This window comes from Ipomoea nil, unplaced genomic scaffold, assembly GCF_001879475.1.
Source record: "Ipomoea nil cultivar Tokyo-kokei standard unplaced genomic scaffold, Asagao_1.1 scaffold3238, whole genome shotgun sequence".
Classification (NCBI taxonomy): Eukaryota; Viridiplantae; Streptophyta; class Magnoliopsida; order Solanales; family Convolvulaceae; genus Ipomoea; species Ipomoea nil.
The window spans coordinates 1,647,979-1,675,424 of NW_017619666.1; the positions used below are offsets into that span (position 1 = coordinate 1,647,979).

Consider the following 27,446-nt stretch of genomic DNA (forward strand, 5'->3'; position numbering starts at 1 on the left):
ATCAGCTTGAGCCTCCGATGCTTCCCCAAAAAGGAGTAAGTCATCCGCAAAGAACAAGTGGGAGAGACCTAGACCTCCTTTGGTTACATGGATCGGTTTCCAAGCTTTGGAGGCAACCTTATCTTGAATTTCATAGGCCAGTCGTTCCATGATGAGATTGAACAAATAGGGAGCTAAGGGGTCCCCTTGTCTAAGGCCCCGACCAGGAGTGAAAGAACGTAGGCGACCCCCATTCCAAAGAATGGCAATGTCACTTTGGTTCAAAGCAAAGAGAATCAGATTGATGAGATTACTTGGGAAGCCAAACCTCACTAAAGTGTCCTCCATGAAACTCCAATCCACACTGTCATAAGCTTTGTGGAGGTCAACTTTAATAATCATAGAACCTTTCTTTCCTCGTTTCTTATTCATGGTGTGGATAACTTCTTGAGTGAGCACCACATTATCAAGGGTGGATCGGCCGGGGAGAAAGCTATTCTGGTGTGGCCCAATGATTCTGCACATGATAGGCCTCATCCTGTTCACACGGGTTTTACATATCACTTTAAACGCCACGTTAAGCAGCGTAATGGGTCTAAAGTCAGCCGCAGACTCTGGGACCTCTTTTTTGGGGATAAGCGTCATGAACGCTTTAGTGAGGGAGCTATGAACTACTCCGGAGTTAAAGGCATTATTGACCATCGCCGTGAGGGCCTGACCCACCTCTTCCCAAAAATGTTGATAGAAGGCCGCCGGAATTCCATCCGGTGCCGGACTACCAAATTTCTTCATGCCAAACACAACTTTTTTCACCTCGGAAGCTGTGGCTTGCCGGGTAAGACAAAGGTATTCCGGTCTAGACAACTTGAGACCATCACGCACTGGAGGTAGGACTACGGACCTGTCGAGGTCCACCCTGCAAAACAGAGAAGAGAAGTAATCAGTAATGTGATTAGACAACACTGAAGAATTATTCGTCCAAACCCCTTGGATTTTTAGGAATCTGATGCGGTTCTTGTTTCTTCAGATAAGCGTCGAATTGTGATAGAAACGCGTGTTTCTATCACCGTCACGAATCCAATCCACCCTGGATTTCTGAAACCAAAAAGCCCCTTCTTAGATAAGAATCTCATTCAGATCAGCATAGAGGGATTTCTCCAGATTTTGCAAATAGCTTGAGGTGCCGTAATTGCTTGCCCCTTGGATCTCCTTGATTGTGTTTTCTAGGTGCCTCTTTCTACTAAAAATTTTCCTGAAGACTTCCTTATTCCAACTAATGCTATCCTTAGTCACAGTAGAAATAATGGTCTCAATATTCTGAACACCGTGAGAGGTTGCCTTTTTCCAAACTTCACCATAATCACTTCTAGTTAACCACGCCGCCTCGAAACGCACCGGACGGAGGTGCCTATCAGGTGGCCGACCTGCATGTCCAAAAAAGAGAAGGGGGCTATGATCGGAGTGAAGTCTGGGGAGCACCCTAACTTTGCCTTCCGAAAAGGCTTGCTGAGCTGAGAGATTCCAAAGAACTCTATCAAGTCTCCGCATTTGGATGACTCTACTCCCAGCAAAACGGTACCATGTGAAAGTTGAACCAGAGTACCCCGGGTCAATGAGCCCACAGCGGCTGAAAGCATCCACGAATCTTTGGAGGCCATTTGAATTGACCGAGTCGCTCCCCCATTATTCGCCTACCGCCGCAATATCATTGAGATCGCCCATAACAATCCAGGGGGACTGTAACGATCTGCCAAAAGACTCACAATCCTCCCAAAATCTGCACTTAGCCAACATGTTAGGCCTAACATAACTAAAAGAAATAAAAACATCCTCAGGTCTTTGCTTAATTTTGCCATGAATGACCTGGGAACTAAAACCAACAATCTCAAGGTCAATCTGACCTTGTTTCCAAACTAACAACAACCCACCGGCAAACCCAAGCGGGTTGACAATAAAATGATTATTGTAGCCCAGCGAGCAGGCTAACCTGATCATATTATCGGCCTTAGGGGACCGAATCTCTAGGAGACAAAGGGCATAAGCTTTTGTCGAGTTCAAGAGCTCCTTGACATGACACCTGACTTACCTGTTGGCGATGCCCCTACAGTTCCAGGAGATGACCTTCATTGAGAAGGGACGGCGGGAGGGGAAGTTGGGCCACCGCCTTCCCCCGGCGTGAAACTCAAATTGGCGATCCCACCCACTAGAGGCGTGGACCCCACGGTCCCATCAACCACCGAGGTTGAGGGGCCACCAAACTGGAAAAACTGACTTTGAGCAGATTGAGCAAAGACAGCTTCCGGATTCCAAGCATCCGGAACCGCCACCCTAGCCAAACCACCTCTACCCGTACCACTGCCCCTCCCCCGATTGGCCACCCTTGATCCACCCCGCCCCCTAGAATTACCATTGGAGATAGTCTGAGGGATCGCGATAGATTCCAGAGGTTGCTGAACATGCAGCGGGACCAGGGGGTAATGACGTGGGGATGGGTATGGGGTTGAGGCGTAGGAGCGTGAGAGGCGTGAGACTTACCTTTGGACCTCCGTCCCTGAGGTCCCACCGACATTTTTGGGTTTGCCGCCGGGATGTCAACTTCGTTCTGTTCCCCAAGATTAGCCAAAGCTTGGAATTGATTATTATTTGAACGAGCTGACTCGCGGGGCTGAACATTCTGTTTACTAGCGACCTTTTTGCCTTGCTGTTTGCTTTTCCTTGTCACAATCATGTGGGGCCCATAGCGAGAAGATGCAGTTGGAGGGGTCGGTTGTTGAGAGAGGCTGGGAGTAGACTGCTGAATATCTCCATCTTGTTCAGCTCTTGGAGTTTCATTAAGATCCATTGCAGGGCCTGCCGGATGTTTTTCTTTAGTTTGTGGGCAAGTTTGTTCGCGGTGGCCTATCATACCACATTCAAAACAAACAACATGCAAGCTTTCGTATTCAACCAATTGAACTTGATCTTCCACCCACAGATCTTTTACCAGAGGTTTATCAAGATCCACCTCAACTGCCGCGCGAGCAAAGCGACCCTTAACCACCCCTGCTGTAGTCCGATCAAGCCGTAACGGCTTTCCTACCCCTTCCAGGATGTTCTTAATAATATCGTCTCGAAAATACTCCACCGCTAACCGTGGTAAACGGACCCAAACTGCCATCTTTGATAGTTTCGCCGTAGCCGGGTCAAATTTTGGTTCCCATCGTTGGGTTACCAGGTAGTTATCAAAGATTTTCCATGGTTCATCCAATAGGACATGCAAGTAATCTGTGCGGTTGTTGAACCTTGCCACAAAGAAGCCATACCCAAGGTCTATAAGTTCCACTCGTCCCTGCACCTTCCATAAGAGCGGAAGTTTGTGGTGTAGGACGTTGAAGTTGATTGATTTTCCTAAATATTTGACAATCAAGGACATCTTCCATTGTTGGCAAAACTCCTTTCTCACGTTCATGGGTATACGAATTCTTGGCCTTCCGTCAACCGGAGCTTGTTCGTCCACCACCACATCCGGATCGATAACTGGATCAGTGAAAGCCCACTCAGCCGGTGTTGTCATGAGTTTCCTCCCACCACCGGCCGCCGGAAACGGCTAGGGTAAGGATGGGAAACTACCAAAAATAACCGGGAAAAGGGAAGGAAAGAATCGCCTTGATTAGAGAGCGTTTTTTCTTTCAGAATGAACTTCCTTTAATTTGTAATTTATCTATTACTACAATACTATACACATTCATGTATAATACCACAATTTTCTACCTTTTAACTAATTTTAAAAAAGCTAACATGCACCTTGGAGATGTATTTTCTCTTAATCAAACATGCATTCCATAAATTCTTTTTGCACACTTTTCAAAAATATCCTATTTTTATATCCCATAAAAAAATCCACCCATTCAAAAATATCCTATTTTTATATCCCATAAAAAAATCCACCCAATCATGTTAATGATTCATTTTTTTGCCCTAATTTTCTTAACAGTAATTCTATTTGCACCACGCTAATTGCTATTTACACCACCCTTTAATAAATTTACTAATTTTATAGGTGGTGTAAATAGAACAATTTGCTATTTGCACCACCTTCATTAAAATTAGTCAAACATTATATTTTATGTTTTAATACATTTTAATTAAATATTAATTAAAAATTTAAAAATCAAAATATTTAAATTAATAAAAAAAAACAAGTTGTTGTTTTTTTATATAAAAAAAAAAAAAAACTTTTTAATGTTTTAATTTTAAATTTAATTATTTAATTTAAATTTATTACAATAATATTTGTAATTTCATTTGTGTAGTATCTAACGTTTAATAGATTTTAATGATAAAATTAATTTTGTTTTTTTTTTTGAATGCTACTAGCTCTGTTGCATTGTAGTATCTATTCATATACTTTCTCAACCTATTGAAACACAAAGAGCCAATAACACCTCCACTGAGGCTCGAACTCACAATCTTCCAAGTGGAAGTCCAACCCGGATACCATTGGACCACATAGTCCTGGTAAATTAATTTTGTTTTTAGTTATTCTAATATTCTTTATAACTCAAATTTGTTGTATGATTTTACCTTGTTCTTCCATTAAATTAGATCGAATTTTGAACCATTCGTCTTTCAAAAAATCACATATAGCTATCGCTCGAAATTCAGAATTTATGTCAGATCTCACATCTTGTACTTGCACTTGCATTAATAATGTTTGAAAGAATATATATAAATAATACAAATGAATTTGAATATATGATAAAATATATTTCATACAATAACAACTTAAAATAATTCATAATATCGTTGGCCTTGATTTTGATCATTGTAACTAAAAAAAAATAGTTTTGATTTTGATCGTTGTAACTAAAAAAAAAAATGGTTTTGATTTTGATCATTGTAACTTAAAAAATTTCTATCCAACCATTCATGCTTATAGATTGTGTGATACATATACATAACACACACACATATATATAGAGTCATATAAGTTCAATTAGTATTTCTCCTGCCGCACAAATTACCAATAATTTCATCCCACAAATTAACAAAAATTTAATTACACAAAAATTTAGGTATTAGAATTAGAATTTTAAAAAAAATTATATTGAAATTTAAAATATTATTTTAATAAATTTAAATTAAATAATTATTTAAAAATCAAAACATTTAAAAAACAAAAACAAAAAGGGGTTGCTCTCTCTTTCTCTCTTTTTTTTTTTTTAATGTGTGTAATTAAATTAATTTAATTAGGATGGTGTAAATAGTCATATTTACACCATAATTACTATTTACACCACCTATAAAATTATGAATTAATATTTGATTGGAAGAATGAATTAATATTTGATGCACGGTCGATGTATAAATGCTATGTATGGCGGTGAAAGAGAACACATTACATCACCTAAAAAAATAAAGTCAATTTTAACTTGATCTTTTTTACAAAATATCTAAGACTTGTATTTTATTAAGAAACTCTTTTATTTTTAATTAATAAAATATATCTACTTTTCAAAATATATTTATTATTTAATTATTCTATATCTAATTTCCTACACATTTTTAATTATTGATACATTATTAATTAGAAATAATGTATCAATAATTAAAAATGTGTAGAAAATTCGATTAATATTGATTTTATTTTTTAGTAATGTAGATTGTTCTCTTTTATATCTATACATCGACTGTGTATTAATATTAATCCTAAAAGTATTGAGTTTTTCATTTTTGTTTAGAATTTCAATGTTGTTTACACCATAAGTATAAATAGCTAACACCTTTTTCCTAATTACTTTCCATAATTACTTTCCAGTCTTCATTTAGGATTAGGATTTAATCCTTTTATAATAATCTTGAATCAACAATTTGAAATCACAAAATCATCAGTCTGAGTTCGTGGGAATTTTGGTTTTAGCTTTAAGCTATAAACCCTAAGCAGTGATTTCTGAAATACAGATTTACACCTGGTCTGCGAAATATGGGGGTGCAGGTTGAAGAAGACGGATTGAAGAAACTCGAGTATCTTTCTCTTGTTTCGAAGGTGTGCTCGGAGCTGGAGACGCATATAGGCGTCGGAGACAAAGTTCTGGCGGAGTTCATCACGGAGATGGGCCGGAACTGCGAAACCGTAGAAGAGTTCGATGAAAAGCTAAAGGAAAGCGGCGCCGAGATGCCGGATTACTTCGTTCGGACGCTGCTTACGATAATCCACGCAATTCTTCCTCCCAAGCCCAAGTCTGAGTCCGGGGTCGATTCCAAGAGGACCGATAAAGGTGAAAAATTTTCTGCTTTGAAAATTAAAGATGATAGGGAAAGGGTTAAGGAGTTGGACAGGGAGATTGAGGTCGAAACGAAGAAGAACCAGGGAAAAGATGAGGAAGAAGATAGGCGGGACAGAGATGATAGACGAGATAGGAGAAGAGATAGGGATAGAGACAGTAAACGAAAAAGGGATAGGGGTGATAGAAGCGAAAGGGGCAATGATGCTGAATATGGAAGTCAGGACAGGGACAGGGATAATAGTTATGATAGGAGGAAAAGAAGAGCTTATGATGAAGATAGGGATGATGATAGAAAGAATAGGATGTATAGATCGGAGGAACCCGAATTGTATAGAGTGTATAAGGGGAGAGTCTCCAGGGTAATGGACACAGGTTGTTTTGTTCAGCTGGATGAGTTCAGAGGGAAGGAAGGATTAGTTCATGTTTCACAGATGGCAACTCGGAGGGTTGCAAATGCAAAAGATTTGGTAAAGAGGGATCAGGAGGTATATGTGAAGGTAATTTCAGTGACTGGGCAGAAATTGAGTTTGTCCATGAGGGATGTTGATCAGAATACTGGAAATGATTTGCTACCACTGAAGAAGAGCTTAGATGATGATGGTTTGAAGGAAAATCCATCCGGGGGAAATATGGAGGGGAGTAGGACGAGAATTGGGCTTTCCGGGATTCGGATCACAGAGGATGATGTTGTTGTCCCATCAAGAAGGCCATTGAAGAGAATGAGTTCGCCAGAGAGGTGGGAGGCAAAACAACTCATGGCTTCAGGTGTCTTAAGTATTAAGGAGTGTCCTATGTTTGATGATGAAGGGGATGGATTGTTGTATCAGGAAGAAGGTGCTGAAGAGGAGCTCGAGATTGAGTTGAATGAAGATGAACCACCTTTCTTGCAAGGCCAGAGTCGGTACTCGGTTGATATGTCTCCTGTCAAGATTTTTAAAAATCCCGAGGGTTCCTTGAGTCGAGCAGCTGCACTCCAATCTGCTTTGATAAAGGAGAGGAGAGAAGTAAGGGAGCAGCAACAAAGAACAATGCTTGATTCCATCCCTAAAGATCTAAATAGACCATGGGAGGATCCAATGCCTGAGACCGGTGAGAGGCATCTGGCCCAAGAGCTGAGGGGTGTTGGTTTATCAGCCTATGATATGCCCGAGTGGAAGAAAGATGCTTATGGTAAAGCACTTACTTTTGGACAGAGGTCAAAGCTTTCCATTCAGGAGCAGAGGCAGAGTCTACCCATTTACAAGCTGAAAAAGGAATTGGTTCAAGCTGTACATGATAACCAGGTCTTGGTTGTCATTGGAGAGACGGGTTCAGGCAAGACAACACAAGTGACACAGTATCTAGCCGAGGCAGGATATACTACAAGAGGTAAAATTGGATGTACTCAACCACGTAGAGTGGCTGCAATGTCAGTGGCAAAGAGGGTTGCCGAGGAGTTTGGTTGCCGGTTAGGGGAAGAAGTTGGTTACGCCATTCGTTTCGAGGATTGTACTGGGCCAGAGACTGTGATAAAGTATATGACAGACGGTATGCTGTTGAGGGAGATACTGGTGGACGAGAGTTTGTCTCAGTATTCTGTTGTAATGCTTGATGAAGCTCATGAGAGAACCATTCATACTGATGTTCTCTTCGGTCTCTTGAAGCAATTAGTTAAGAGAAGACCAGACCTTCGGTTGATCGTCACATCTGCAACTTTAGATGCAGAGAAGTTTTCTGGATACTTTTTCAACTGTAACATCTTTACTATCCCAGGGAGAACCTTTCCGGTGGAGATACTTTACACCAAGCAGCCAGAGAGTGACTATCTTGATGCAACTTTGATAACAGTTATGCAGATTCACTTAACAGAACCTGAAGGTGATATCCTTCTTTTCTTAACTGGTCAGGAAGAGATTGATTATGCTTGCCAGTGTCTTTATGAGAGGATGAAAGGTCTGGGTAAGAATGTTCCTGAATTGATAATCTTACCTGTTTATAGTGCCCTGCCTAGTGAAATGCAGTCTAGAATCTTTGAGCCTGCCCCTCCAGGGAAGAGAAAAGTAGTTGTGGCTACAAATATTGCCGAAGCTTCTTTAACAATAGATGGCATTTTTTACGTTATAGATCCAGGTTTTGCTAAGCAAAATGTATATAATCCAAAACAGGGGCTTGATTCATTGGTCATAACGCCTATATCACAAGCCTCAGCGAAGCAAAGAGCTGGGCGTGCTGGACGAACAGGACCAGGAAAGTGTTACCGTCTTTATACAGAGAGTGCATTTCACAATGAAATGTCTCCTACATCAATCCCTGAAATTCAGCGTATTAACCTTGGGACGACAGTGCTTAATATGAAAGCTATGGGTATTAATGATCTTTTGTCCTTTGATTTCATGGATCCTCCCTCTCCTCAAGCACTAATATCTGCCATGGAGCAGCTGTTCACTCTAGGAGCTCTTGACGAAGAGGGGCTCTTGACAAAGTTGGGTAGGAAAATGGCTGAATTTCCTCTGGACCCTCCACTGTCCAAAATGCTCCTCGCCAGTGTAGACCTTGGATGCAGTGATGAGATTTTGACCATCATTGCAATGATTCAGACGGGTAATATTTTTTACCGACCTCGGGAGAAACAAGCACAAGCTGATCAGAAAAGGGCAAAATTCTTTCAGCCAGAGGGTGATCATCTCACCCTGCTTGCGGTTTATGAAGCATGGAAAGCCAAAAACTTTTCTGGACCCTGGTGCTTTGAAAACTTTGTACAATCGCGGTCTTTGAGGCGTGCTCAGGATGTCAGAAAACAGCTCCTTTCCATCATGGACAAGTACAAACTGGATGTTGTGAGTACTGGAAAAAACTTTACGAAGATAAGGAGGGCCATAGCTGCAGGTTTCTTTTTCCATGCTGCTAGGAAGGATCCACAAGAAGGGTATAGAACCTTGGTTGAGAACCAGCCAGTATATATACATCCTAGTAGTGCTCTATTTCAAAGGCAGCCAGATTGGGTTATTTATCATGAGCTTGTGATGACAACAAAAGAATATATGCGTGAGGTCACAGTGATTGATCCCAAGTGGCTTGTAGAGCTGGCACCACGATTTTTCAAAGTGGCTGACCCAACTAAATTGAGCAAGCGCAAGAGACAAGAGCGCATTGAACCTCTCTATGACAGATATCACGAGCCTAATTCGTGGCGGTTGAGTAAAAGGCGTGCTTGATATGTGATTAGCTTCAACAATGCACTTACTATTTCGGAGGATTTTGTCATATATCACACTGTGCTCAATGTATGTCATTTTCTGTCAGTTTTGCCAATTTCTGTAACTACAGTACACTGACTTTATAATTTCCTATTAAAGCTTTTATTCAAAAATTTATATATATTTTTTCATTAATTGTGATTATGCAATTGGATATTTTGTGTTTTTCTTTTCTTGTTATCTAATTATGCAAGTTACTTGAGAACAAAAGACCTTTCCCTGCATTGGCAATTGAAATGTTTTAGGTGCAAATTAGTTTATTTTTTTAGAAATTGTTTCTAAACCACTGATTGTCAAATTATGTATTCTAGATACCGCCCGCATGGGTAGCTCAACTGGTCATAGAGGTGAAACTTTGGAATAATGACCAGGGAATAATGTATTCTAGATACCAATAGCCAGTACAAATGCTTTCATTTGTTTGCATGATTAGCTATGATGTGTTTTTGACATAACAATCATTATGCGACTATAGATAGTCTTTTCCTTTCTATGAGTCTGGCATTTTTCTCTTTTGCTATGTTTCCAGTAGCCACATGCTCATGTTATTTTATTGCTTTCTGCCTATGTTGTACCTCTTTTTTTGCTTCCCTTCTATAAACAATTATACTGCAGAAATTGTGATGAGTCAACACTTACTGGTCTTTTCTCTGATAGACTACTGGGTTGATCCTCTCCAATAGTCCATTTCTTAGTGTTTTTCTGTACTTTATTCGCTCCATTCTGCTTTTCTGATTTCGTTTTACATTTGTTTGTTTCCACATGCAATTGTTGGTTAGCCTACCTACTGAGAAAAGACCCCGAGGATATACTTCTGTTGATTACGTTTGCTATGTATTCGCATAAAACATTGTGGCATTACAGGAGAGTGTCAGTTCACAGTATATACACACCCATTACCTCTAGAAAACACAAAAAAGACCTTGTTTCTCTCTTATGCAGATGCTCTCAAAGCGCAACTTATGGTGGTTAAGAATACCCTGTCCAAAATAGTTGAGCAAGAAATCTATAATTCCTATTTCCTAATGCAAAATGTGGATTATTTTGCCTCAAGGCTTTTCATTCCCTTTTCTTGCTTCCTGGGTTGTGTTACTTTGACAGTTTAGAATGGGAGAGTTGATATCGGGTCTGTTCTGTTTGTGGGTGAGTTTGAACTAAATGCAGCTGTACAAGCAAAAAAAATGATGATTGTTTAGATACTCTCATTTAGTTATGGAACAAGAGAGTTTTTGCTTTGTGGATGATTTTTAAATGTATCCCAAATTTATGTACAGATACAGAGCATCAAAATGTTGGCCTTTTTTGGGTGTTGGATTGATCCCTTGTGTAACATTGGAATTCACTAAGCATGTTTTCAAATAAATAATTTCAAGATTGGTCTCTAATGTGAAACAAAGATTATACTAAATGATATTACATGTCTTTCTACTTGGCTACTTTCCACAAAAACTATATGTACAAAATTTCCCTGCCCTACTAATTTACATAACCTCTTATAGCCTTGGCAGCAATATTCTAGTATCCAAAACCTCTTTTAAGTAGCATAAATACACAATATCAATATGAGACCTGTGCCCTCAAGCCTTGGAGTGATTATTCCTCGAGATCCACCTCGTCATTTTCATCCTATAGAGATATTGAAAAGATCGTCATAATAAGAGGAAATCCGGTCAAAACGGCAAATTATTCAGTGGACCCGGGTCCAAAATACACAATCTACCTACTGAATGTTCACAATTTTGTAAAAGGTAAATTGTGTATTTTGGACCCTGGTCCATGGTATAACAATTGGGTCAAAACTTCATCCTAGATATTGAAAATATAAAAGGTGAAAACTGTGATCAGGTTGGAAAATAAGTTGAAGGCCTAGGAGGTTATTGAATCAAAGAAAGATAACTCCTCCTTACATATGATATCAATAGAGTTAATAATGATTCAGGTTCCTGATTCCCAGAAATCATGGAACGAACTAGCATTTAGAAATGAACCATATATTTATGAGATGGATAAGAAGCCTTAAGTTAACTTTTAAGGGGAAATGGAAAAGGGGTTCTCACCTCTTCCATGTCCTCGTCATCAGCAAATGCTTCTAACCGAGAGTACAAGGCTTCCTCATCAATTTCCTTCACCGTTTTCGTTTCATCCTATACATTTATCAGCACAATTGAATCAAATAACACTGATCTAATGCTGTATCACTATCAAGAAAAGACAAAGAAATATACCAGATCGGATTTCATATTCTCAATCTTATCCTTCAACTCCAATATATGATGTTTTAGTGCCTGGAATGCATAAATAAACGGATTCGTGATCAATTTTATAGCGGCTCAAAGAATGAGACCTAACACAATAAATACTATACAAAATTATCCTGGAAATAAACAAGAGTTACAACAACATTAATTACCTCCCTTCTTTGAAGTTCTATTGAACGTGCCAATGCCTGCCTCCTTGTTAGAAGATTTTTAGGTCTGAACTCACTGGGTCGCTGATAATTCTTGCCTCGATAGAGGATAATTGAATGGCCCCGAGTAGTTTTGTCAATAGATACTAGAACCCCGCCACTTTCAGCCTCGAGGGTAATTGCAAAATGTTTCACTTGTGGAAAGGTTTTTCGTTCTACATTGATCTTTACCAACTCCCGGTACTTCCAGTGTAAATGAATGTTTTGTATGGTGCCATCAAAAACCTCTCGCCTCCCTGAATACAAACAAAACAAAAAAAAACAAAATTGAGTGATGTGTTTTACCCTTGAAAGCAAACTAGATGGCTGGCTGCAGCAGTAGACTCTGTTACCTAGAACCAAAAAAGGTTTCATGCTCAGACCCATTTTACGGAATAAAAATCTCTCTTCAGAAGTTAACGTTTCCAAATCAGTTGGAAGCTCAGATGGTTCCAGATTCTTCTGCAACTTTTGTAAAGCCCTCTCCGCCTTTCTAACTTTCCTATTTGCCTGCAGACATCAGAAAGTACTAAAAACGGTTCACTGGCATTCAAAGGTAACTGTTAAGAGTCCCACATCTATAAAATAAGAGAGAACATATGGGTTTATAAGGCCATGGGTTAGACTAGCTAATTGGTTGGATTCAATCTTTTAGTGTGGTTTGGCCCATGTGCGTTATAGCCCAGTTGAGTGACCATGGCCCAATCTTAAATTATAACAGTAATAACCTATACATTTAAGCAACAGCAACTTACAAGAGCCAGCTTGTGTTCAAGAAATCTGATCAGAGTAGCATGCCTAGCTTCAGCTGCATCTTTCATCATTTTCTGTATCTCTTGATTACTGGGTGGGTTAGCCCAGCGTGAAGTTGCTGCTATGGTCTCGGCAAGGGTTCCTGCAACCAATGGCCTTTTAGCAGCCGTGCGGTTTGAAACAATAGAGGTTGCTGCTGCTGCTGCTGCTGCCTGTCGTGCTTGTTCTTCCTGTTCTTGTTGAAGAGTATTCCGTGTCTCTGCTTCTTTTAACGCTTCTGTAACAGCAGGTGCCAAGAAGTCATTACCCCTATAAAAGACTATATAGTCCTTATTGCGAGATAAGAGTGTTCCTCCAGTCAACACCTGATGAACAAGTTAATCAATCATCAACAAGAAATGGATCTTGAAGACATTTTTCCAGACTGATAAATCCTAGAAAAATAGATAACTTCAATTTTTTTATAAAAAAAAAAAAAAAAAGGAAAAAAGTTATTGCTTCATTTTAATTCTCTCTCTCTCTCTCTCTTCCTCACCACTTCAATTTTATGGATGGTTTTCTTTATTTTTAAGGGAGCTAGGAGAGGGAGAAGGGGAGCCTATGCCACTTCATGATATCTGTATCTATGCAGGTCTTATTTGTAAGCAGTGTTGCAAAAATCCTACCTAGGCACCGATTAATCGACGCCTAGGCGCTGGCCGGCCGCCTAGAGTATCACTATAATCGGTGGTCTAGGAGGCTGACTAGGCCGCCTAAGCACCGACTAGGCCTCCTAGGCACCGACTAGGTTGCTTAGTTGGCCAATTACCTATTGTTCCCTTCTATTTTAAATGGTTTATTTCACTCAAAACGACATCGTTTTAAGCGAAAAAACGCTAAATTGTTCAAACTCTAAATGTTTTTTAGGTTAATATTTAATATTTTAGTATTAACTATTAAAGTATTAAATAGTTTATAATTATCAAGTCTTAAAAAATTCTAAACAAATTTTAAAAAAAAATAAAAAATACAAAGGCGCCTAGATTAATCGCCGCCTTGGCGCCCCTAAGCGCCCAAGGAGCGCCTAGCGATTTTTTCGACCATGTTTGTAAGGGGAGTTGAATTTCAGATTAACCTTGAGTTCTTCTGCCATCCTTTCATTGCATGTATTATGCACACCACGTTTGATGGCAATCTTTGCAATAGCGTTTCTTTCCCACAGCTTCACCATTGCAGCAGCCAGACCTTGCAGCTCTCGGTTTCTTCCTGATGGGTTATGCAAAATAAAATGTGTTAACAAGCTAAAAGGAGGATAATCCATGCCCTTAATGTTTGTTTCTGAGGCAAAGGGAACAAAATCTAGGCATACCAAGCGCAAAATGTGGGGGCATCCCTCGTGCTGTCCTACGAAAGTATGTCATTTCTCTGTCTCTCAAATTCTGTCTAACACCATAAGGGAGACGTCTAAAAGGAGGTTTATATCCAGGAACAACAGCAGGCAATAAATCTGCATCCACAGGAAGAGGATAACGACCATTCCAATCTTCAAAACGTGGACCGAGCTCATCCAAAAGAAGATTGAGCTCACTTAAATCCGTCTTTTCTTCTTCTGTTAGACTACTCGAATACGACTTTGATGCTCCATCTACTCCATTCAAGTATTTAATTCCACTGTTATCAACCAAATCTCGAGACGATTCTAATGTATCCAAATTAGCTTGATTTTGTTTAACAAATGATTTTACACAATCAAATGCATATGATAGCCCTCTGTATATCACTATTGAACTGCCTGATCTCCAAATCACCAATCCTCCTGTTTTAGCCTGACCAATTGGAAAGCATAACCAAAACATTCATATTATAATAAGAAACAAAGGAAAAAAAGAAAGTTCCAAACCAATAGAATCCTAGTGAGTTCTCAACAGCAAACAACAAAATAATCAATATTTGATTACACAAGTCATAACTCATAAGCAAGAAGAAACAACAAAAGTTTTTAACACTAATTTAAGTTATAAATTACAAACTAAAACTGGAAACACTGCACAAGAAATGAGCATTTACCTCAAGCATCTCATGTGTCCTCTTCATGTTATGTGAGTGAGGACCTTCAAACTTCAATTTCACAATCTCGTCCTCCTTCCATTTCTCGTGAATAGAATCCACCAATGCCTGTGTTATACCAGCTGCTCCAACCTTTATTCTTTCGTACGTCCTTAACGCCACGTTTCTAAGTCTCTTCAGCTCAAGCTCGGGTATCGATTTCTCTGCTACCTGTGTATTGCTCATTCCTAGCTTCTCTTTCCCTGCATATTTACTGCCTCCTTCCCAAGGCAATCTCAACAAATCATTAGGATCATTCAAGCCCCTAACATTGACAGAGTTTTTAAAAACCTTAGATGAGTTCTCTTTTAAGTAGGTCTGAAATCCTTCATTTTCACTTTCACCATCAAAATTGGGTTCTTGAACAGTGCTAGAGAATTTCCCACTAAAGGGAAAGCCTTGAACCAATGTTTCACTTTTTTGTGAAATAATACCATTTGAGGTAAAATTATCAGTTTCAACCACTTCAGAATCAGAACTCACCTCTTCAACTAAGGCTTTCAGGACTTGAAAACGACTATCAGAATCAGAATCAGAATCACCATTTTCGAAAGTCTCACTAACATTTATGCTTTCCTCCTCTGTGTCTTGTAAAATTCTAGCATCAGAACTAAACAAATGTTCTCTGGGCAGGGCTCCATGAGCCCAGGGAGGAAGCTTTACCTCAATTCTTGAATTACTACTACTCACTGAGTCACTAACTTCTACTTTTTCTTCTTCATGTTCAGTTCCATTCGCAAAACATTGCAGCCCAGGCTCTGAAATTTCTTTGACGGTTTCCTCTGATTTTTGTTCTTGCCAAGGGAAGTTTTTTCTGGGGGAAGTGGGTTTTACAGACCATTTTTCTTGAATTTTTTCTAGGAAGCTTGGCCTTGGCTTTCTCTTCTTCCTTGTGGGAGTGGTGTAAGTTATTTCAGAGTGGGTCGTTTGAGAACAGTAGAGTTTGAACCTTAGAGTTCTGAAACTTGTAGGAGAATGGGTTGGAAAGAGTGGATTGTGAAAGTAGAGATGGTGTGAAGGAGAAAGAAAATTCAGTGGCGATGGATAAGCAGCCATGGCTGCCAGGCTGATTTTTTTGAGATTTTTCTAAACGGGGTATTGGTCGGGTCGGGTCGGGTAGTAAGAGATGTTCTATGCGGCAATCGTTATGCGTTGGATCCGTGTCCGGCATGCATGCTGGGCATGCTGGACACGGGTAACAGTGTTTTTAGGCACTGTTATTTCCTTTTTTTAAAAAAATTTTAGACCGCTTCGTTATAGGAGTATATGTTCATAATTTTATTACTATATGTTAATAACTGTACATTCATAACTCCATAACTGTACGTTCATAACTCTATAACTGTACATTTATAACTCCATAACTGTACATTCATAACTCCAAAACTGTACATTCATAACTCCAAGACTGTACATTCATAACTCCATAATTGTACATTCATAATTTTCGAAGCTCTATGTTCACAATTTTAGAGCTCTATGTTCATAATTTTATCACTATATGTTCATATTTGTAAGTTCATAATGTCAGAGCTCTTTGTTCATAATTCGATCAATAACTGTACATTCATAATTCCATAACTGTAGATTCATAATCTCATAACTGTAGATTCATAACTCCATAACTGTAGATTCATAACTCTATAACTGTACATTCATAACTCCATAACTGTACATTCATAATCTTCGAAGCTCTATATTCACAATTTTAAAGCTCCATGGTCATAATTTTATCACTATATGTTCATAATTGTAAGTTCATAATGTTAGAGCTATGTGTTCATAATTTCATAATTGCATAACTGTACATTCATAATGGCATAACTGTACATTCATAACGGCATAATTGTACATTCATAATCCAAAAAAAAATAACGTCGTTAACGCCGTTAACGGCAAAACGCGCGCGATATTTTTTTTTAACTAAATGACGCGTTTTTTTTTTTTAAAACGACGTCGTTTTGAGTCCGTGTCCACAATTCATTGTGGACACAGGTCCAAGGCATAATTTGCCTCTATGCGGGGTCGGGTCTCATTAGGCCTGAATTAATCCTTAAAAACGAGATAAATGGACAAGGGGCAAGGGAACATCTTCAAATATAAGAATGTATATTTGGTTAACCGAATCGAATTAATTAAAAATTTGAAATTTTTAATTGTTAATTGAATCAAATTTTTTATTATTATATTAATCAAATTAAAATATTTCGGTTAATCGATCAGTTAATTAATTAATTAAAATTTTTAACTAAATTTTAAATTCTTAAAATTATAAATAAAGATTAACATTATCAATTATATCAATACTTATAATACTTATAATAATACATCTATAAAAAATTATACAAAAACAATACAATAAAAACACTACAAACATAAAATCACAAATTTAAATCGTGTAAGTATAAAAAAATAGCTAAATAATATATATTTAGAATTTTAGTTAACCAATCGGTTAATTTGGTTAACTAATATTTCGAACCGAATTAACCGTTAAAACGAAATTTTATAAAACATTTAACCATTAACTGAATCGAAGTATTTCGGTTAAAAATTGATTAACTGAAATTCTTCGGTTCAGTCGGTTAATAGATCTTTTACCAAAATTTGCACACCCCTATTCAAATATGGGGAGTCCTCTTTTCGTGGCCTTCTTGGAAAACCGACGAAGAAGATGATCGGAGATCATTCACCAAAGCCTAAAACTAGTCTGAGGATGATCGGCGACCAAGGGACTCAACGCTGGCTCAAAACTCAATCAAAGCGTCGGCTGGCCTCGACGCCGAAAATCGTAAAGGCGAGAGAACAAAAGGGGGAGCATTCACAGATTAGGGATTTTTTTGTTTGGGATACAAACATGTGACACTTTTTGTTAGAATACAAACAAAGGAAAAACAAGTATGGGGTGTGTTTTTACTTTTTACAACATGCATCTCAGGAATGCATTTTTCTTTATATTTTTTTTTTCATACAGAATATGGTACATAATACGGGGATAATACGATAAATAAATACAAATGAATACATACAGGACTTATATTTATTATAAATACCATAAACCCTAATTCTTTCCCACTTTTATTTGTCTTCCATCCTTTTCGTTCTCCCTTTGAAATATAAATGACTTTTATCTATTTTAGCGGTGTTTTACTGCAGTAGCAACATAACATGTTGGCGGTGGAAGGCGGCGAACATCAACGTCTACGGCGGACGATGTGGGCTCAGGCAGCGGGCGACGGTGGCGTGTGGGGCAGACAACAGCAGTAGACTGTTAGTACCAGCCCCTCCATACGAACATAGGTATGGTTTACATGCAACTTATTGCTTTGTTGCAAAAAGGTATTCCCTATGTCCCGTTTTATCTGTCCTACTTACTATTCATTGGTCATACCAACTCTTTTTTATTTGTTTATTTTTTTTTTTTTAGTATTTTTTACTTATTTTTAAATTTGATTTTTTGTGTTTAGTAGTACTTTTAGTGTAGTTTCTAAATATATAAATTTTGTATACTAAATTACTAATACAAAACTTAATATTATGAAAATTGAATTAAAAGTAACTTCAGTTAAGCCTCGTTAACTGAACCAGACACATAAAATGGGACGGAGGGAATATAATATTGTAGCAAATTACATGAAAATTATCTTCTTCTTTTATTCCTAGCGGCTCCATGATGGAAAAATCCGATATCTGGAATTAAAGATGTGAATTTTGGGTGGGAATGATTGCAGAAAAAAGAGATAGCCAGCTACCAATAATGACGGTGATGAGAACTGTATAAACTGTATTAGATAAATCGTTATTACAACTTTACAGATTGAGGGAATATATACAAAAGAAATCATAGGAAACTAGGATAGGGAGTCATAATGTGACTAAAAAACATAGAGTTAGGGTGAGCAAAAAAATCAGACCGACCGAAAAATTGACAACCGAAAATCGAATTGTCCGAATATTTCAATTTTCGGTTCGATTTTGGTTATTAAGGTCAAAAGAATTTGGATTTACGGTTTTTCGGTTTTTCAGTCCGTAATTGATTTTTCAAGAGAAAACCGAAAAATCGAAGATTAATATAAAGAAAAAAAAAATATCTAACCTCATCTCATTTACATTTTGCAAGTCCATAGTCTATCACATTAATTTTAATAACTTATTGAATTGCACGATAGGAATGACAATGTGTCCCGTCCCCGACGGGAATTCCCGATACCCGCCCCAATGGGAACGGAGATTTGGAAAATTTTCAGGAAATGAGAGACGAGGAATGTATGTAATTCCCCGTCGGAGACGGGGATACCTCTCCCCGCCCCGTCCCTGAATAATTATTATAATAAATAAATAAGTCTGTGTGTGTATATATATATATATATATATGGTTGAGTTCAAATGAGGACAACAATATATAGAGGACTGTGAGAACAAATAATGGGCACACAACAAATTACTATCAGGCACACAATTTAATACATAATGGCACACAAGAATACATGTAAGCATCAGGTTTCGAACCCAGGCTCTATTAATTAACAAATGTATGCACGCGACATACAAACTGTGGCACACGACTACATTCGGCCATGCACACAACATACAGGCTAATGGCACACACTACATCTGTCCTCACAGTCCTCTATAATATACTTGTCCTCATTTGAACGCAGGTATATATATATATATATATATATATATATATATATATATATATATATATATATATATTATATATTTAAGATTTAGATTTTTAATTTTTAAAATTAAAAAATACACTAATTTAAGATTTTAATTAAAATTAATCAGGAACGGGGATGGAGATTATTTTCAACTCCCCGTCAACAATGGGGACGGGGACGGGGAGCTTACTCCCCACCCCGTCCCGTTGTTATTCAAATGCACCCCGTCCCGTTGTTATTCAAATGCACGACATTTGTTAACCATATAAGGTATAAATATAGTTTATTTATATTTCACTAAACTACAATTGTATTTGAGGACATTAATTTTAATTAATTATAAATACTAATATATTGTTTTTTTCCTTTAATAATTCAGTCTCTTAACATTAGTCAACTAAATAAATTCTGGTGACTCAACTGAACATTAATCACAGAGGCTAGACCAGTGCTCACTGCGCACAAGAAGCCCCCCTCACTTTGAGAGGTTGCTCCCACACTGCCGCTGGTGAGACTCGATCCCTGGTCATTCTTCCAAAGTTTCACCTCTATGACCAATTGAGCTACCCATGCGTGCAATTGAGTCATTATATTAGTCATAGATGTGCTGGTTTGAATTATAATTTTTTAAGATTATAAATTCCATTATTTTCGTTATATATATATATATATATATATATATATATATATATATATATATATATATAAACATAATAAGTCTCAATCAAAGTTATATCCCTCATTTTTGTCCATGTTTTTAATGCTAACCATTTTGTACATTATATTTTTAGAGTTGTACTATACATTTTTTTGGACAAAAATACTCTTACCGTTATAACTTCCGTTATCTTTTCCATTATTTTTACCATGCACATGCGTCTACCATATATTTTCTTATATTATTTAATGATAACAATATTTGTAAAACATTATATATTCATTATATATTGGATTAGTATTGTACCCGTGCAATGCACGGTCTACAAATTATATTTTAATTTAAAATATTATTTTAATAAACAAACTAATTGAATATATGATAATAAAGTATACATATAACATTGTAATAGGTTATTATAGGATATTGCAAGATCAACGAAAAGATATTGAGTTGAAAAATTAACATTTTATTTACAAATTATTAAAAACTTCTTAATAAACAACATTAATTGTTGAAGTACATCGTTGTTTTATAAAAATCATTACAAATTAGAATTTTTAGAGCCTTAGGATTGCTAACTTACGCATCCACATACAATTATATGTGTATAAACACTGATTTCTTTAATAGCAACTCATGAGATAGTGTTTGACTTTGACTTTTATTTATTGCCATGGTATATGATCACATCAATGGCAATTGTCACCTTTAAATTTAAAAGGCAATCTTGTATCTGATGGAGTCGTAAACATTCTAGGTATTAATACCAAACTCCCAGCGTTGTCACCCGTCATTATTTTGGCCTCAATAACATGCTCAGACAATCTTGTAATAACCAATCTCGTACCATTACATAAGCCTAATGAGTTATCTATATTTCACAACAACATTACAGCTGATACAACTTTCAATGTTAATGCATAGTTTTCAACAACATTACTGTGTTTACCATACATCCGTGTTCACTACTCGATTCTCCATCCAAGATCTATCTATGAAAATTATCCATGCGATGCACGAACAAAATTTGTCATTGGAAAATGTCATAAACCAATGCAATGATGGACTTGTGTTCGTTTGTACATTATAGCATGTAGAAAAATTTTCTACAAAAATAAAATAAATTCAATTAGATACGAAGAAGTAATAATTAATATATAAGTCAAATATAAGAGCAAAATAAAGACAAATCTTGATCCGTATTATATAAAAGAAAGACCATACACAACTAAAGTTTATACCCATGCTCAAGAAGTAAAACCCAGCTTGCATCCAAATTCCCGTTCAATAATATGCTCTCTATCTCTCGTCTCACTCTCATGTATCTCTCGTCTATCCGTCATCTAAGTATGCATCCAGAAAATTCATCTCTATGAAGATCAATCATTAAAGAATCCTTTAGCTAAGTATACCCCCCCCCCCCCCCTAGTAATTTCTATAAAAATCTTAATTTTCAGGGTTTATGAGAGATTTTCAATTTCAGATATGGAATTGATACCTAATTTCACTATGTAAATTCTTGGATTTTCTAATTGCATGTGGATGGATGAAGAATCGTACTGTTTTTTTTGAAAAATAGCTAAGTGTTTTGATTTGATAAAATTTGCTTAACCATTAGTCTATAGGCTTTTTTTTCCTGATCTTTCACTGTAGACAATAATAATTGAATGTGGATGGATGAAGAATCTCACTGTTTTTTGCAAAAAGAAAAGTGTTTTGATTTGATAAAATTTGCAGATATAGAATGATTATAGTTTTCCACTAATGTAGTTATTTTACTTTAGTTCGATTTATATTCTTAAAGAAACAGGTTGATCACATATTCATGAAGAAACAGATATTTTGCAAGGAAGAAATATTATTCTTAAAGAAACAGGTTGATCACATATTCATGAAGACACAGATATTTTGCAAGGAAGAAAGACTATAACTGTGAACACATTTCTCAAAGTTCCCATTTTTTGAATCAATCCCTTAACTTTGTTGTTCCATCCTTCTTGCCACCAGATATTCTTTCTGTCTACTCTCTCTTGTCCCCTATTGCACCATAATTGAATGAAATAGCTATAGCAACATAACCGTCCCCAGATTCAAACCTTTTGATTTGCTCAGTGATGATTTCTTTAGTCTCTTTATTTGTGAGCTTCTGATTTTGCTAGAGGTGGTGTAAAAGTCGAATCTTTGGGCTTTTTGTAGATCTTGACTGTGGTCTTTATGCATTGCCCATGGTGAGTACAGCATTGCCCGTTGACTTGCACAACTTTATCTATACGTATGATACCCATGCTCAAGAAAACTAATACATATTTAAAAGAAATTCATTGATAAAATGCACTAACTGCTAAGTATGTACAACAAATAAAATGATTTTAACATTGTGAAATGAGTTCCAATTTACATAAAATACATTTTAAACTTTTTCTAGAAATATAAATAGTTTTGGCAATTCTTTAGATATTCAATTTTAACAGGGGTAGCATTCAACTTAAAAACTTTTAAATGGTAACTTACTGAATAAATGTAAGGTAAAAGATAAATAAATGTTATATAAATAATTAGGTATAGAATCAGATTATAAAAGAAACAGTAAAAACTAATTAACAGTTTTGTAGACCAAGTTTATGCAGTGCTTGCCTGAGAACTAACGCAGGACCATTATTAGATTTAAACCATGACTCAAATCTTTGAAACTTGATCATCCCACATTGTACACTTCAACCTAATATTTTCACAAAATATTAACCAAGTATTACTGAGATAAATATAAACAGTTTTAAATACTTTGCATCTTCTATGGTAAAATAGATGACTTTTAACACCAGAATGTATAGATACAAAATTATTAGCATCACAATGTGACAGAGGAGCAAAGAATATATCTCTGGGTATTTTGCCCTTAGCACTGTTGTTACAAACAGAGAATAAATTTAGATTGCATAGAAAACTAAAACTTACAGATTAGCTGCGCTCTTTGTCATGGAACCGTGACAATTAAGAAATTTTTAATACAATACACATTGCCTTTATCAAATTTATTTTGATACTTAAAGACACATGCTCTAAAGAAAGATGAGCATGCAAAAGCTTCTCTGGTATAATGTACAAAATGTATGAAAGAAGATAAATTTGATGAAAAAATGTATGTATATGCAACTTTTTAGTATGAAAGAAGACAGATTTGATGAAAAAATGTAGGTATATGCAACTGTTGAGTATTAAAGAAGACAAATTTGATCTCAGAAATAGTTGGCATAAAATTAAATAAGAAACCATTACTATACATACCTCTCGAATCTTGATCATGGATAACACAGTTTTTATACTTGATTGATTCACGGCCTTTTCTTTCTGGAATTTCATATTTACGCAGCCATCAAGCTTTGATAGCACGGTTGGTTTTCGAAGGAGAGATTTTACGGGCAAGAATGCAGAGATGTGTTTTATAGCACTGTAAACACAAAAAAGTAAACTTTGTATATATTCACAAAATTCCGTGTACAGCGTGTGTATAATTTAATGCAGGTACAAAAATCTCTGTCTAATCCTCTGATTCTTCACTGACGTTATCTATGGAAGTGCCTCCGGGATTCAAATAGCGTAGCCTCCGGGATTTAAGTGGCGCGTGCCTCCGGGATTTAAGTGGCGTAGCTTCCGGGAGTTAAATGGCGTGACTTCCAACAACGAGTGTCAAGAATTTAGAAGTAATCAACCCTGCAAAGTTTCAAAACACATGCAACGGATTCAAGCTGCTTTAAGATCCTCAACTGCCTTCAAAAGACTTCAAGATTTTCGAGACAATCAATTCTGCAAAGCTCCAAAGTACCTGCAATGGATTCAAATTGCCTGCAAAATCAACAAAAATGCCTTCAAATCTTCAAGCGTTCTTCAATGCCTCAGGCTCTTCAAATGCTCTCAACTCCTTAAGTCTTCAAGTTGTTCAATGCCTTCAAGCTCTAAGCCTTCAAGTTCTTCAACCTTTCAAGTGTGTTTTTGGAATGAAAACGAAGGCACTATCTATACTAAAAGCTTAACCAAAATTCCTCAATCAACTCCCCTTTTTAGTTAACTAACTAATTAATTAATTAATTAGGAAAATGAACCTTGTCCAAGATCAAGTCTAGGTTCATTATCGTATAATCAAATTCAAATTCAAATCAAATTATAATTATCTAATTCAAATATAATAAAATTAATATTATATTTAAATTATAATTATAATTTAAATTCAAATATGAAATGGGCTTGGGCCAACTAATTGATTAATCCAATGGCCCAAATCAAATCTAATTGGGCTAATTAAATTAAATTAATTTCCATGATCCAATTAATCAAATTGGCCCAATCATCAATTTCAACATTAGCCCAATAACACTTTAATCGGTCATTTATCGGGTTCAAATTTTCGGTGTCTACAAGCACGACTGATTTTCGAAGGAATGATGCTTGAAATTTGTATTGTGATAATATCTTTAATTTTCAAGTGTTTGTATTTGATATCAATAGGTGTTTTATAGTTGTACATGAACTCTGCTATTGAAGGTAATTAATGCTAAAACTTTGGATACCAAACTTTTGGATTCCCGATCAACAACCTTTGGTTATCCGACTTCCTATAAATTATAGGAAATCGGATAACCAAAGGTTGTAGATCGGAAATCCAAAAGTCTATCATTCCTATTTTTTTTAATGCAAATATTTCTTACTATTGTTTAATGCTACCAAAACTCTATCGTTTTAATTGAGCGGGAATTTTTGGCTCTATTGTGTATCTCAAGGTGTGTGGCTTTTTTATATAGTAAGATTAATATAATAAATAAATTTTATTTCACTTAGATTTTAATTAGTAAAAATTTGTTAGTTATTTTTAAAAATATAAATATTGGGCATATGTTTTTGCGCATCGCGCATATAAAAGACTAGTATATATATATATATATATATATATATATATATATATATATATATATATATATATATATATATATATATTTGTGTAAAATCGATTTATTCAATACTACCAAGAAGAATTTTTGCCAAATTAAACCAACCACCGTCGGACCAAGATGATGCCGATCTCACAACAAGCTACAACCGCCCAAAGTAGAATTGTTGTCAAAGACTCGTCGCTGCGCCTGGGAAATATTGCTCGCCCAGAAAAGATTTGCGATGGAAATCGCACACCCACACCTGCTCGTAAACATAAATCTTCCACTGTTACAACCGTTACATAATCAATATCCATAATATCCACATAATTTAATATTCATAATAGTTAGATTAATTCTATATATTTATATGCTTAAAACAAATATTGAATTGCTCTAAAAAAAATACTGAATAAATACAATTTTAATTCTCAAAATATACCCATAAAGTCATGAAAAATAACTTTGAATAATCTTTAAAAAAAAAAAACTTTGAATAATGACTAATAAATGTAAGTTTAAACTAGTATGAAATTTTTGAAAATAACTAGTATGGATATTTTAACTTTTAAATGTATTTGGACATTTTATTATTATTCTTATAATCTTACCGACAAAATACGAAATTGCTTCCTTAAAGGCCGCCACATATGGATGATGGAGGGCTATTAAACACCTTCTTAACTATTTGAAACGTATTTAACTATGATATTATGAAAAAATATAAATAAATGACAAACTCATTATATATATATATATATATATATATATATATATATATATATATATATATAAGTATAGATGTTTTTTTAATGGACCAACTTTACGCCTCTACCATAAGATATCGGATAACATTATGAAAAGTATATTGGATTGATAGAGCACAATACTCCTAAGATAGTATTAGGAACTACAAAATGTTGTTAATAAATAAAAGTAAATAAACTTGGTCAAAGTGACCCAATCAATAAAGTCAACTACCAAGCCCAACTATATATGAGAAAATCGACTTGAAATGTGTCATTTTGTTGAACAATAAACAAGAATGATACTACAATGTAATAGAGCCAGTAGCATTCAAAAAAAAAAAAAAAAAAAAAAAAAAACAAGAATGAGGCACTTTTCAAAGTTGTACAAAATTGCAAATGATTCTCACTTTTTTCAAAATTATTATTCTTTTGATTTATTATTATTATTATTATTATTATTATTATTATTATTATTATTATTATTATTATTATTATTTAAGTGGGACTTGCATTTGTGGTAATCCGTACCACAGTGGCGTAGGAAAATACAACGCACATACGGAAGTCCCACTTGCATTTGGCGTACATCATCATGTAAAACGCAAGTGGGATTTGCATTTCACGTATTAAATAAAAAATAATAATAATTTCGATAAAAAGTGAGAAACTCATTTGCAACTTGCATTTCTGACAAGAAACTCAAGTCCATATGAGTTTTTCCCTATTTTGTACAACTTTGAAATGTGTCTCATTCTTGTCTATTGTTCAACAAAATGGCACATTTTAGTCACTTTCCTCCCACGTAGACGTGGGTAGACTACTACTGTTAATTAGAAGACCACAGGGGGTAAATGACACACTACGCTGTCGATTAGGGCGAGAAGTCAAGAGAGAATACGGGTGCTGATGATGGTTTGAAGAAACTATGTTAAGGAAAAGAAATCACGTATTCATTCTAGCAAATATTTTCTACCTTCATTTAGTCTTGTATTATTGGTTCATTATTATTCTCATTGATTTTGTTTCCTTTTCTTTATCTTATAGTTTGTATATATAGGAGTACATCCTCTGTAATGAAGAAGAGAGAAAACATACAGTTCATTATTATCTATTAACATGGTATCATTCCCAGGTTCTTAAATCTACTCCCGGCTAGTACTCTGACCGACGCCCTCCCCTCGCAAAGTTCCTGCCGTGTGTCGCTGCCGCTATGACGAACAAGGAGGTCGCCGATGCTGACAAGAGGGATGCTCACCACGAAGACGACGATGTCACGATGGTAACGTCGTCGTATCTCTCCATACGATCTTTCTCCCAGTGATAACCCAGGTATGCTTCTAACCCAAGTTGTTATGAAAGGAGATAATTACAATGAGTGGTCTAAATCTATGAGACTTGCTCTTCGTGCCCGGAAGAAGTTCGGATTCGTTGACAGGTCTATACCCTTGCCTGTACCGAATTCTGATGTTGTGGATGATTGGTGGACGAATCATTCATTGTTGGTATCATGGATACGTAACATGATTGAACCAACGTTGCGTTCCACGATATCTCATGTTGAACTTGCTTATACTCTTTGGGATGATTTGAAGGCTCGTTTTTCTGTCATTAATGGGCCCAGGGTTCAACAACTTAAGCGCGAGTTGACGGAGGTCAAATAGAGGGGTCTCACCATA

General features: G+C 36.2%; 2 protein-coding genes across 3 annotated transcripts; one reads left to right on the forward strand and one right to left on the reverse strand.

The window, feature by feature from the left end:
• Positions 1-5,895: 5,895 nt before the first annotated feature.
• LOC109169003 (probable pre-mRNA-splicing factor ATP-dependent RNA helicase DEAH5) lies at positions 5,896-22,927 on the forward strand. Of its 2 annotated transcripts, XR_002052158.1 has the most exons (4): positions 5,896-9,483; positions 16,544-16,557; positions 21,055-21,064; positions 22,916-22,927. XR_002052158.1 is itself a non-coding variant. In XM_019317881.1 (2 exons), exon 1 carries the CDS (start codon positions 5,942-5,944, stop codon positions 9,437-9,439), a length of 3,498 nt encoding a protein of 1,165 aa, XP_019173426.1. In that variant the 5' UTR covers positions 5,896-5,941; the 3' UTR covers positions 9,440-9,442; positions 9,976-9,990. The 2 variants fall into 2 exon arrangements, 1 of the variants encoding a protein (XP_019173426.1); XM_019317881.1 differs by lacking the exons at positions 16,544-16,557; positions 21,055-21,064; positions 22,916-22,927 and adding an exon at positions 9,976-9,990 and having other exon boundaries at positions 5,896-9,442.
• LOC109169004 (CRM-domain containing factor CFM3, chloroplastic/mitochondrial) lies at positions 10,809-16,829 on the reverse strand. Its single transcript, XM_019317882.1, has 10 exons — positions 16,779-16,829; positions 14,727-15,894; positions 14,029-14,485; positions 13,795-13,925; positions 12,683-13,045; positions 12,281-12,437; positions 11,892-12,184; positions 11,707-11,766; positions 11,539-11,625; positions 10,809-11,107 (listed from the first exon to the last, which is right to left on the reverse strand). Exons 2-10 carry the CDS (start codon positions 15,819-15,821, stop codon positions 11,075-11,077), a joined length of 2,676 nt encoding a protein of 891 aa, XP_019173427.1. The 5' UTR covers positions 15,822-15,894; positions 16,779-16,829; the 3' UTR covers positions 10,809-11,074.
• Positions 22,928-27,446: the final 4,519 nt, after the last annotated feature.